The 13,209-nt window shown below is 40.2% G+C and overlaps 1 protein-coding gene across 1 annotated transcript in view; it reads left to right on the top strand.

Annotated features, from left to right (window-relative positions):
- The window catches only part of SACM1L (SAC1 like phosphatidylinositide phosphatase), a 57,198-nt gene that overhangs the window by 19,938 nt on the left and 24,051 nt on the right, over positions 1 to 13,209 (top strand). Inside the window, exons 2-3 of the mRNA XM_060685934.2 lie at positions 2,385 to 2,482; positions 4,329 to 4,403. Of these exons, the coding sequence (XP_060541917.1) occupies positions 2,385 to 2,482; positions 4,329 to 4,403 (173 nt within the window). The remainder of the gene's footprint in view (positions 1 to 2,384; positions 2,483 to 4,328; positions 4,404 to 13,209) is intronic.

Raw genomic sequence — 13,209 nt, 5'->3', positions numbered from 1 at the left:
CTATCCTTGTAAACTAAGGTGAAAATTAATCTGACTGAAATTCACAAAGGGGGCTCCATCTGTATTGTCCAGTATAGAACTGCTATTTTCTGGATTCTTAATACATGACAACCAGTATTTGTGTTATTTTTTTAAAAAAAGATATTAAGCATTGTTGAAGAAAAGATACTCATTACTACAATCAAGTTTGGCATAATGAAAACTGAAAGGATTATTCTATGATATTTAATGCAATGCAATATTTAGGTACCATTATAGAGCACCTAAAAAGTCAGTCCATAATATCTTTCCATTTAATTGGGCAGGAGAGGAAAGGAAAGGTGCTTTGGAGAATATGGAAATCCCAAATTGTTCAAAGTGGTGTGCCTCTGCAGTATACCACTACTTCTTGCATGGTATCACTTTAGATGAGATTCTGTGCCTTTTAAATGTTTCCAGAAATAGCCTGGGATGTTGTGCTATTTAAATGTTGCCAGAAATATTCAGGTATACACAATAACATTCCGATTAAGGTAGTGCTAAATATAAACCTTAATCACGAATATAATCAGATTTGTATGTAGGAAGTTCAATCTGAATGAAAGTTCTGACATGCTGGTGTCCATAATAATTGTAGTAGATGGAGAAAGAGAAAAGAGTGCTACACCATAAATTTTACTGAGGTACTGAAATTTTTAGGTTTGCCACTTTGTACTAATTTTAGACTGAAGAGTAGCTATTGATGCTTTAAATCAAGCACAAACAATTTTGTTCCAATTTTTGTGCCCATCCTGCTTAAACATTAACTTCATAGAGAATAGAGAAGTGAATTCCATTAATTTTTGGCTAACATCATGGAGACAGGGAGAATAGCAGGTTTCATAGGAAAGGAAAATTCTAAGAGAAGGTGTCCTCTTTCATTGATGCTATTCAGTTCTGAGTTTTATCTCCCATTTATTCAATTTGTGGTTACAGAAAGAAAGATGAAAGGAAGAGAAAAACCATATTGTGTTATTGTTTAAAAGCCTACTAAAAGAAAAGGAAAAGAGAGTAAGCAATTAGGATATTTTATCCAGGGTAGAGTATTTCTCTTCCTAGATCAGAATTTCGCTTTTGATTTCAAAGGTACCAGAGCAGAATTTAGTCTTGGCCAGAGATGTAAGATTATCCTGATCAGCCAGCCATAGTTGAATATAGAAAGATCTGGATGGCCCAAGAAATCTATTAAAAGAGGAACAAAGGACCTGTTCATAATATCTATGTGGAAAAGTCAGTTTAATAAAACATATAATAAAATTAAAGGATTCACTTGTCAGAAAGTTTGGAAGCTCAAATCACTGCAGCAAAAAAGTGGCTATTTCCTAACTTACATGCCTGGCTAATGCCCAAATATCTGTGGTGATACTCTTTGTAATCAGTTATGAGTGTGTTAGTTTTCTGTTAGCATAATGGATTCAAATGTGCGAAGTTCCCTTATGTATCCTCTTCGTGTATTTTTAAACTTTGATTTTCTTCCGTATTCATTCAACGTATATTTTAACAAAATGTAGCTAATTTATTATTTTGATACTCTTGAAATCTACTTTTCTGTGTTTATCATTTTGAAATCGTTTTGATCCTACTTGTTTCTGCTTATCATTTTGTATTGCTTTATTTGAAACTGAATAGTTCAGTTATTTTACTGTTATTTTTTTTATGCTAAGTAAAATACAATCAGTTGTTTTCATAGAAATTGGAGCAGAAATCCCTCTTTTTAACTGTCTGGATCATGCCATTTTCAATGAACATAAAAATTAAAATCCATTATGGTAGTTGTTTTTATGGCAAAGAAAAAGGTGTGTAATTTAAATTATTTAAACTGTTTGATTTGCCCCTGACCAATGAATGAATAAACAAATACAGATCTATTTAAACATTTCTTAGATCACACCATTTTGTATCCATTTTGATATATCTACCTATCATTTTTTACATTTTATTTTTTGGTACTTATTCTATATCATGACTAAATCTTTATTGGTAAATTGGAAACATATTAGAGAGAAGAAGGAAAGACAAACTAAAGAACTGAGTAATCAAGCAGATGGAGCAAAAATTTATGGCAACGGAATTAATAAACTCCAATAGAACAATTAAATGACAAAATAGATGCTGCATAATAACAAAACTTTTGAATTTCATACTTTCAATACTTTGACACAAACACTTGAGCAAATACTTTTATATTAAATGATCCTGAACTTTTTAAAATGGGTAATATGTAATTATTGTTTGCTTTTACTATTCTGCAAAATGGAAAAATAACATTCCAAAGATTGCTAGTATTAGACTTTATGAGAGTATATTCTTCAGAATATTAAAATTCTGCTGCTTATCTATGATCTTATACATTTCTTGTATCTTAGACACATAACACCAGAGAAATTTTATGTGGAAGCTTGCGATGATGGAGCAGATGATGTGCTTACCATTGACAGAGTGTCCACAGAAATTACTCTTACAGGTATCTTTTAATTTTCTAATGCGGCATTCTTATTTGTAGAAAAAAATTCTAAAACATCAGTGTAATGTTAATATTACATTAATATTAATAGCATTCCTTGTTCATTTTCATTCACAATAACATATTTCCCCCCCAAATTCTTAGCTACTTATTTTCATTTACTTGCACAATGTGAAAATGCAAATTTCATCAAAATTGTAGAAGCTAATGTACTACTACAGATTAAGCACTGCAGGTAATATTTAAGGCAGAAAGAAGCAATATACTTGGCTTGTGCATATCAGGAGGGAAAGGACTCCTTTGTAGAGTTAGCTACATGTGGATCTGCTAGGCACATTTTACCGCAAAAAGGATATGAGATGTGTGTTTTATTGTATTGGCTTTGACACTTCAGTTGTGTTTTTGTTTTCCACAGAGATTCAGCTAGAAATCCCTGAAATAATAATGATCCAGGCCTGAATAATAAGTCCAGACTTCTATGAGAAGGACTATTTAATTAGTTTAATTACTGGCAGGAAATTCTGGCTGCTACATAACCCATATTTGTATGTAGAAGCTTGATTTAGATAATTCTAATTTACATTCTTTAATATTGGTGTTTTAATTATCTTATTTATTCCCCTGGTTGTTTTCTGCTTTCAATTAGTGCCTCCAGGGTAATTATCTTATATAGTTCAAAAAACAGTCAGCCACACAAAATCTTTCACAGAGAAGACATGAGTTTTGATCTGGATGTTTCATACTAGAGACTATAGTATAGTATAGACTATATCAGTGATGGCTAACCTTTTTGCCATCGCGTGCCAAAAGCGGTGGCAGCGTGGTTGGGTCACACACACACGTGCCCACATCCATAATTCTATGCACCCCGCCCCCCCTGTGCTCTCCCCGCTTTTGGCACGTGATGGCCCGGTGGGTCCGGTAGGCCTGTTTTTTGCTCTCCCCAGGCTCCAGAGCCTTTCTAGGAGCCTGGGGAGGACAAAAACGGCCTCCCCCCCCCAAGGGCCTCCGGAGGCCAGAAACAGCATGTTTCCTGACTTCTGGTGGGCCCAGAAGGCCTGAAAATCAGCTGGCTGGCGTGCCGGAGCTAAGCTCGCGTGCCTACCGATATGGCTCCATGTGCCTCCTGTGGCACCCGTGCCATAGGTTCGCCATCACGGGACTATATAGACTCATTTAAATCAGGGATGTTAATAATTATTAATTTAATTTCCACAGGTTTCTTTGAGTCTACTGTAAAGTCTGATTATGATGCATTACTAATATCAGTTGGGGGACGTGGTGGCTCAGTGGCTAAGACGCTGAGTTTGTCAATCAGAAGGTCAGCGGTTTGAATCCTTAGTGCCGCGTAATGGAGTGAGCTCCCGTTACTTGTCCCAGCTTCTGCCAACCTAGCAGTTTGAAAGCACGTAAAAAATGCAAGTAGAAAAATAGGGACCACTTTGATGGGAAGATAACAGCGTTTCGTGCACCTTCAGCATCAAGTCATGCCAGCCACATGACCACGTAGACATCTTCAGACAGTGCTGGTTCTTCGGCTTAGAAATTGAGATTCTAAGCACCGCCCCTAGAGCACCGCCCCTAGAGCCAGAAACGACTAGCACGCATGTGCGGGGGAACCTTTACCTTACTAATATCAGTTCTATTAAATGAAGTGTTGATTTTGAAATTTTAACCTGGTAAATAAAAATATATGATATGTATATGACATGTTAAAATACTTTGTACTCCTTTTTATTTTTAAAGCCCAATTTTAATAAAATGTATTAATTATTACATACATAGTGTAATTTAAACAGTTCTTGCAATATTTCATATTACAGTTCGTGCTGTTTTTCTTTTGCAGTTAAAAAAGATGTTCCACCTTCAGCTATTACCAGGCAAATATGTGGTATTTTGGGAACAATCCGTCTAGTGGCAGGTATGAGGCTTTCAGAAGAAGTGAAATAAAATTACAACCAGAAAACTGAAAACTTATTATTTTACCTTATTAAAGTCATCCTCCTCCAATCCAACAAGGGACAGGGCTTATTTACTGAGGTTATGAGGGGGGAAGAGCAAAAAGAAGACGACTTACTTGCAGAGTCCATTATTCTTTATACGTCCTTTTCTGTGTTTTTGTTTCCTCCTGACTGTAATTCCAATTTAAGTCTTCTTTTCTTTTCAATACTTTTTTTGTTTTTGCTGCTGGCCTTTGTTTCTACATCCTTGGATGGTTTTTAAAAAAAGAACAAAAAATTAAAATATACTCCCACAGCATCGACAAGTGCTGATAAGTTCTGGAACTCATAATTAAAATCTAAATCCTATGTAATCCTAAAGCTAAAAACCTAAAATTATTGCTCCTAATAAAGAAAACTAATTTAACTAATTTATATACTGTATATTATTAAATAAAAATAAACTATTTTACAGCCATATAAAAGTAGCTGTTATAGGAGGATAAGGAGCTCACTAAAAAGGCTGTTACATGGCAGCCATCTTCCCCATGCAATTCAATTTTACTACTTTAATAGTAGTAGACCCTCTTATGAAAGTCATGTTGCATGTAATCAGTATATCCTACTGTGGGTTAAGTTACAGCAGTATAGCTTTTTATACACATAGGGGAATACTTTATTTGCTAACTTCTGAATTGCCAAACAGATTAGAACAGGGTTGTGCAATTTTTATATCTCTGAATATCATATTATAAATAAGGTAGACTCATATCAGAAAGGTAAAAGTGGACATTAATTTTAACATTACAAAAAAAAGGGCGTTGTTTGAAAAAATGATATAGAGCAGGGGTCCTCAAACTACAGCCCGTAGGCCAGATATGGCCCGCCAAAGCAATTAATCTGGCCTACACAGGACCATGAGGCTTCCCCGCCCATATCGCCCCGCTTGCCCTCCAGCCTTCGGCTGAGCATGGGCCTTACTTTTGCAGGCAGCCACAGTAAGCAGAGTGGTGCAAGCCCCGTGGGCTGCAACTGGAAGGCCAACAGCAGGGGAGGGAAATCCACTCCAGGCCCACCATGCTAGGCCAAAGGAGTGTCTCGGGAAGGTGGATGGACACGGCAAGGCTCAGCAGTTTTTCGGGCCCTGCTCTGGGCTGGGCAGTGGTTCGGCTTTCCCGGCTGGCCGCAACTCCTGATCCCTGCCTGCTCTTCCCAGGGTTGGTGGCAGAAAGAAAGGCGAGCAGGTGCCGCTCATCCCCCCCCAGCCCACATTTCACCCCCCGCCAGGACTCACCGCAGCTGTTGGGCGTCACTTGCTGCGGCTGCCAGCGGCCAGGGAGCACAAGGCTGCACTGCCTGCATTGGCTCTCTGCCAGCTGACTTCCCCTGTTAGCCTTCAGTCGAGCGCAAAGTTTAGTTTCGCAGGCAGCTGTGGTGAACAGAGCGGTGCAAGCCCCACGGGCTGGAACTGGAAGGTAAGGCCAATAGCGGGGAAGGGAAAATCTGCCCTGGTCCCGCTGCACTCAGGCAAAGGGCCGCTTTGCGGGGGGCTGTGGACAGTGAGCCTCAGCCACCTTTCGGGCCTTCCTCTTGGCTTCCGCAGGGCCTCCGGGCACCTGTTAACCCTTGCCCTCCCCTCTGCCTTGGGCCCCGCATCCAGCCCATAACTGTGAGACACGTCATCCAGTGCAGCACTCTCCCCTGAGGGCTGCCTGCTCGTCCACTCACCGGCTGGACTGATCCAGAATCAGCGTGTCACCTTGCGCCCGTTCTTGACCTCTGACCGCCGGCTTCTTGACACAAGCAGAGGCTGCTGATTGGCGTGAGGGGAACTGCAGTGCTGGGCTCCTACGGCTGCAAGTGCCAAGGTGTAGCTAGAATTGGAACAAAAGGCTGTGCGGCTGTGGTGGAAAGAACTGGAGCAACACCCAGCAGCATGGATTAGAAGGTGCGAGTGAGTCGGCGGCTGCTCTCGCCAGTAACTGAGCCCACTGCGCCAATTTGCACCTTATTCAAATTGGCACAGTAGGCTCAGTTACCGGTGACAGCAGCAGCCACCTCGCTCGCGCCTTCTCATCTAAGCTGCCAGGTGTTGCTCTGGTTCTTTCTGCCACAGCCGTGCAGCCTTTTCTTCTAATTCTAGCTACGTCTTGGCACTCGCAACCACGGCAACCCTGCACTGCGGTTCCCTTTGCTCCAACCGGCAGCCTCTGCTCGTATCAAGAAACCGGCAGAGAAGAAGAAGAAAGCCGAAAGCGAAAGTCCTTCCATAACAAGCTACAAAGTAGCAGAATAAACAGTGCTGGCTAGAATCTAGAAGAAAAATATCTATTTTAAGTTTTTTTTTTTTCTTGGAGATTTGATATTGATCTTGCTTGGGGAGAAGTTTTCTTTCTTTAAAAAGAGTTTGTGTGGCAGGATGGCGTTAAAACTAATAAAGCCTGACAAACAAGCAGCGGGGGGGGGGTGTTCCCCCATTTACAATTATGTGAACAAGTTTCGAGTTTACAGACTCAGAAGAATGGCTTTAACTTAAAAGAATTTGTCCTGGAGGAAATGGCAAGATATTAGGAGACTGTGAACCAGAATTTTGAAAAATTTAGGCAGGAAATTAAAGAATTGATACAACTAAAGTATGATAATTTGCAATGAAAGATTGTAACAGTGACTAATGCTTTTTCAGAAATAGTTATAAAGATGGATACAAATATCAAGTTATTAGAGTCTAAAATGGAGGAAGTTGATGATAAGATTTATAATTTGGACAATAAAATACAAAGAATTGAAAATGATTTCATAAATATTCAAGACAATAGTTTAGAAGTAAAGTCTAAAAAGGAAGCTGGTCACGAGACTTACAATGCAGAAGATATAAAGCAAGGGATTGAAAAAGAAGTTACAATGATGCAATACAGACTCACGGAATTTGCGGTTAGAATGAGAGGGTTACAGGAAAATAATAGAGATGATTTAAGAAAAATATCTGCTCAAGTCCTGGCCGGGATTTTAAAGGTTCATCCTGAGGAGGTATCTTGTAAGATTGACAAGGCCTATAGAGTAAATTCTTGGATTGCAAAGCAAAGGCAATTGCCTAGAGATGTGGTGATTTACTTTACAGATAAAGAAATAAGAAATGATATTGTGCAGAAATCCTTTAATTCTACTCTACAATTGTATGGAAGAAAGATCTGGATATATAAAGAGTTGCCGCCCAAGATGTTAAAAGATAGAAAGAAATTTGGATTTTTGGTGACTGAGCTAAAGAAACAAAACATCTCATTCAGGTGGGACATTCCAGTTGGCATAATATTGAGATATCAAGGAGAAAGATATCAACTAAATACTGTTGAAAAAGCGGAAGAATTTTACTACAAGGTTCTCAAAAAGCAAAATCAACAAGAGATAGAAATTCAGGATAAGCAGAAGGAGGTGGAAGTAATGGAAAAACAACAAGTTACAGAGGTTTTTGTAGATGAGCCGCTTCTGGATTCTCCTTCAGAGGTCTCAGCTGGACTATTTATAAATACAAGAGAGGCGGCTCTGGATTCTAATGTGATGACTTATCAAGTTACAGACCAGCATGGAAATCAATCAGTTGATATACAACTCATAGAACCAGAATGGAGATTTAAGCCACAAAAGCAAAACCAACAAGATCAAGTTATAGATCAGCATGAAAACCATACAGTTGATATACAATTTATAGAGAGGAAATCAGGATGGAGATCTAACCCAGAAAAAGTCAAGAAAAGAAGAAGCAGGTCTCACAAAAACAAAAACTTTTAAACTAAACAACAGTGTAATGCCAGTTATCTAAGAGATGATTGAATATATGAAAAGGTAGCTGAGGCAAAGTATTGGTTTATATTATCTTGAGGAGAGTGACAGACCTCTGCAGTGCTGTACTTTTGGGATGTGAAAAGGGCCTTAAACTGAATGGATTGGAACTATCTTTTTTTGGATTCTTTGATAAATGTACTATGTTTATGCTGAGCTACAAGGCAAGAGAGTTATGGGATTGGGGCACGCAGATGATCTGGTTGTTACCCTATTACGGTGGTTGGAATTAATAATTTAGATGAAAGACACTACTATAGACACTATATGGAATACAAATATAAAGTCACTCGGGTGGTTGTTGTTTTTTTTTTTAGAAGATATTTGCTATTGATGGGGGCAGATGGTAATTGAAGATACCGAACATACTGTTGGAATTAGGATGTGATGTTACCCTAACATGGGTGATGGAGTTAACAATCCAGCTGAAAGACATTACAGAAGATATCATATGGATTACAAGCTTAAAGTCATTTTAAGAGGATTTTATTTACATAAGGGAATACTTTTTAGTGGTGTGGGCAGAAGAATAAAGATATTAAGAATTATTAAGTATGGTAGTCCTGTAGGAAAGTGGGTGGAGACAGGTTAGCTTATTGATTGTTTAGTTTAAGAAAAGGGATATTATGTTTAGATATGAATATATATAAAAGATTTGAGTTAAGAGATATATCTATGGGGGTGGAGGAAATGGGCAGACTATGAGTTGAATCAATGTTAAATTAGGAATTATTGTATAGTCTTATAGTGGAAGGTTGCTTTGAAATGTTATATTAATATACATAAAAGATTTGATTTAGGAGATATATGTACGGGGGGGAGAAAAAGGGTAGATTATGAGCAGAAATTGCTAAACTGGGAGATATAATAATATTATTATGCTAAATTAGGAGTTATTATATAATGTTATAGTAGAATGTTATTTTGAAATGTATAGTATAAGGGGGATATGATAATATTATTAGAAAGAAAGGGTCAGCATATGGGGGATGGAGCAAGGGGATGGTAAAGTATTATATAATCTGTTATGAATTTGGGTTTTATTTTGAAGAAGCCACAGGGGGAGGGGAGGGGGAGGGGGGGTTAGGGAGGAGGGGGGGGGAAAGGGGGAAAAATTGTATTTGAAAAACTTTTTCAATTAAAAAAAAAAAAAAAAGAAACCGGCAGCCGGGCGGGAGGAGGCCAAGGACGGGCGCAAGGTGATGTGCTGCTTCCAGACCAGTTTTGGCAGGAACTGGAGAGCCGCACGGGGATGGCTCGCCTGAAAAAACTCTGGCAGTGCCTTGCAGTTTTATCTGCTGGCTGGCCTCCAAGTAATGCCCCTCCTCCTCCTCCTCTCCCCTTTCTGCAGTGTCCTGTTTTTCCAAATACCCAGGCTGGGCAGCAATTCCTAGGGAGGCGCCCCGACTGAGGAGGCTCAGACTGTGTCCTGCGACTTGGCCACCACATAAATTGTTCCCACCCCTTTCAAAATAGCTACCTGGCGTTTCCCTCGGGCAGGCAGGGCCAGCTTGCAGCTCTTCTGAGAACCAGGGGAGGGGAGGCAGGCACTCCAGTGGACGAGACCGGCTTTGGTTGCTCATTCTGCTGTAACCCTGAATGACTGGCCTTGGCTGTGGCTCATGGGCGCTCTGTCTGCTGGGGGAATCAAAGTGGTGAAGCGCTGCCTTCTGCTGGCCCTCTGTCTCCGGGTGGAGCTCCAAGGGGAAGGACTTGCTTTGACCCTGGGCTGGAGCGGCGAGGAGGCAACCGCATGAAAGGAAGCTGCGTGACTGGAGGCCCAGCTGCCTCAGTCTGCAAGGAAATCACCTTCTTTGCCGCCACTAGCATGACAGGCCTGGCCACCCTGGCGCAAGCCGTGGAGGCGGGTGAGGCAGAGCAGGTGGCATTGGGGGGGGGCAAAACAAGCGGGGGACCCATGAAGGGGCTGCGAAAGGACGCGGCTGCTTCCCTGGAGGAAACTGTGTAGCTGCTGCCATTTGGGGGGGGGCTACTGAAGGAGCAACTCCTTGCACTGTGACTGCTGCAATGAATATGAGAAGCCCAGCCAATATTTTGAGCATGGTTAACATCTCCAGCCCAATGAACTTAGGCCACCCTGTTACCATAACCAGCCCTTTGTCCATGACGTCTCCATTAACACTCACCACATCTGTCAATTTACCAGCTCCATTTACTGCTCCAGTGAACGTTGCACATCCAATCGCTATCACCTCGCCAATGAATCTCCCAACACCTAAGACATTAGCTGGTCCTTTAAATATAGCCATGAGACCTGTGGAAAGCATGCCTTTCCTTCACCAGGCATTGCCAATCTCTCCCCCCCTGGTAAAAAAAAAAAAAATAGAGCAAAAACTTCATGCAGTATTAAAAAGAAGAATGGAAAAGGGGGCTGCTGTGTATTGTTTAATGGACTGCTAAATTGGCAAAATAGACTGGTAAATTGGCCACGCCCAGTGGTGGAATTCTGCCGGTTCTAGGGGGTTCGGCCGAACCCTTTGTTAAATTGCTGGGTCGCCCCGCCCCTTGCCCCGCCCCTCCGCACCACTATTTATTGCCAATAAATAGTGTTGGGCGAGGGGCGGGCGAGCCAGCAATTTAACAAAGGGTTTGGTGTTTTTTTGTAATTTTATTGGCCCGCGGAGCTTCAGCATAGGCTAATTAGCCCTTGCTTAGATCGGCTCCCGACTCTCAGCTGATTTGCTCTCAGCTGTTTTGCTCAGGGCTCTGCTGCTTGCTTGCAAAGAGTGCTGATTTTTTTTCCAGAAAGTAAAGCAGGCTGTTGGCTTTGCTGTTGTTGCAACATTGGAGAATTAGGCAGGCAGATTTCTTTTCTTTTTCCTCACCAAAAAAGGTAGGTGCAAACAATGGGAAATTTAGGGGAAAAGAGGAGAGTTCAAGATTTTAAAACACAAAAGAAAAAAAGCTCTATTTAACTAGGGAATTGTAATAATTGAGATACTATTAATTGTATATGGTGTTGAAAGCAGAAATGGTTAAGTTGTGGTTTGGAGGAATATATGGGAGAAATTATTTGGTTTATTATTATTGGTAAATATAATTAATTGATTTGTAAGAAATTGGATTGCATGGAAATAATTGGAATATTCATGTTCATATTGATTAATATACAAAAAAGGTAGTTATATAACTAATTAAGTTATATTAAAATGTTGAATTTATATTAAACAACTGTAATATTACATAATTAACCAATGTGAGGATGGATATAAAAATAGATGACAATGGGAAGGGGTATAATATAGAATAGAAGGGAAAAATTGAATTTAATTAAGATTAGAGATGAAGATGAAGGGTAATATTGGTTTTTTTACAAAAATAGATGAGGAATAAATATGGCAAAAAGGAAATATAGAAATTGTAAATTTAATTGAAATGACTAAACACTGTTTAAATTTGTGAACTGGCCAAATACTCTGTTCAAAGAAAATACATTGTATGTTTGTATGTGTGTTTCTAATTATTGTTATTTATTCATATTTATTCTCTTTTATTCTTTAAAGTTTAACAATTCATTCTTTATCTTAATATCTTTATATTTGTTTGGGGTTGGCTTTCTTCCCTTTCATCTTTTTTATTGTACAGCAATCTTTCTCCTCAAACCTACCACCTCTCTCTTTTCTTTCCTTCTTACTTTCTCTTCCTCCCCTTCTTCTTCTCCTCCCTACTTCCTCTTCCTTTCTCCTTCTCCTCCTCTCTTCCTCCCTCTCTTACCCTCACTCCTACTCTAATTTCCCTTCCCTTCCTTCATCCCTCTCTATTGCTGTATCCTTTTATGCATATGGACTACTCAGAGGGCTGAAAAAATTATTTCTGACTGGTCCCAGCACTTTTGACGAGTCCTCGAACTTACGAGTGTCCTCACATTTTACATTTTTGCCTTATCTTGTCACCATGATGAAGAGAAGCAGTTGTGAAATGAGTGACATGGTTGTTAAGAATGCCGCAACGGGCATAAATGTGAGGATGGTCATAAGTGCAAGGACCGGTCAAAAGTGCGAGGACCAGTCAGAAATGACTTTTTTCAGCCCTCTGTGGTCCCTATGCAGATAGCCACGCCCACCGGTCACATGACCAGCTAGCCACGCCCACCCGGTCACATGATCACCAAGCCACACCCCCAACTAAGCCATGCCCACAGAACCGGTTGTTAAAAAAATTGAATCCCACCACTGGCCATGCCCACCCAGTCACATGATGACCTAGCCATGCCCACCCATCCGGTCTGCCCCCCCAACAATCTGAGGGACCGTGAATTGGCCCCCTATTTAAAAAGTTTGAGGAACCCTGATAGAGAGGAAGAGAAAGGCACTAAACATATTTCCTTTGGGAGAAAAGAAGAGGAGATGTAGCAGATTTTGAAATGGTCCAGAGGAAGGTTAAGAAGAAAAGAGTGAGGAATCAGTTTAGAGATTAACAGAGTTTGAAGGGACTTTGTAGGTCATCTAGTCCAACACCCCCACCCAAGCAGGAGACCCTATACCATTTCTGACAAATGGCAGTCCAATGGCAGTCCAATCTCTTCTTGAAAGTCTCAATCAGAGTGACATGGTGGCACTAGCCAAATTTAGCGGGAAATGCAGATTTTCCCTGAGTATCTGGTAAACTATATGCAGGCTATAGACCCTAAGTTGCGTATCCATTGATAAAAATGTATAGCTAGAATGTTTTTTTCCATTGAGGGCTTTAGAAATCTGGAATGTTAGCAATTCAGTAGAACCTCAGTTTGGGAATATATATTTGGCGTAGGAAATCTTCTCTGGAGACTCAGGGTGGCTTACAATGCGTTAATCAATAGCCTTCATACTTTTGTATATTTATACAAAGTCAGCTTATTGCCCCCACAAACTGGGTCCTCAATTTACCTACCTTAGAAAGGATGGAAGGCTGAGTCAACCTTGAGCCTGGTGAGATTCGAACTTACAGTAA

The sequence above is a fragment of the Pantherophis guttatus genome, chromosome 4 (assembly GCF_059756535.1).
Source record: "Pantherophis guttatus breed Tessera chromosome 4, ASM5975653v1, whole genome shotgun sequence".
Taxonomy (NCBI): domain Eukaryota; kingdom Metazoa; phylum Chordata; class Lepidosauria; order Squamata; family Colubridae; genus Pantherophis; species Pantherophis guttatus.
The sequence above is the reverse complement of the archived record's forward strand: the minus strand, read 5'-3'. Positions and strand labels throughout refer to the sequence as shown.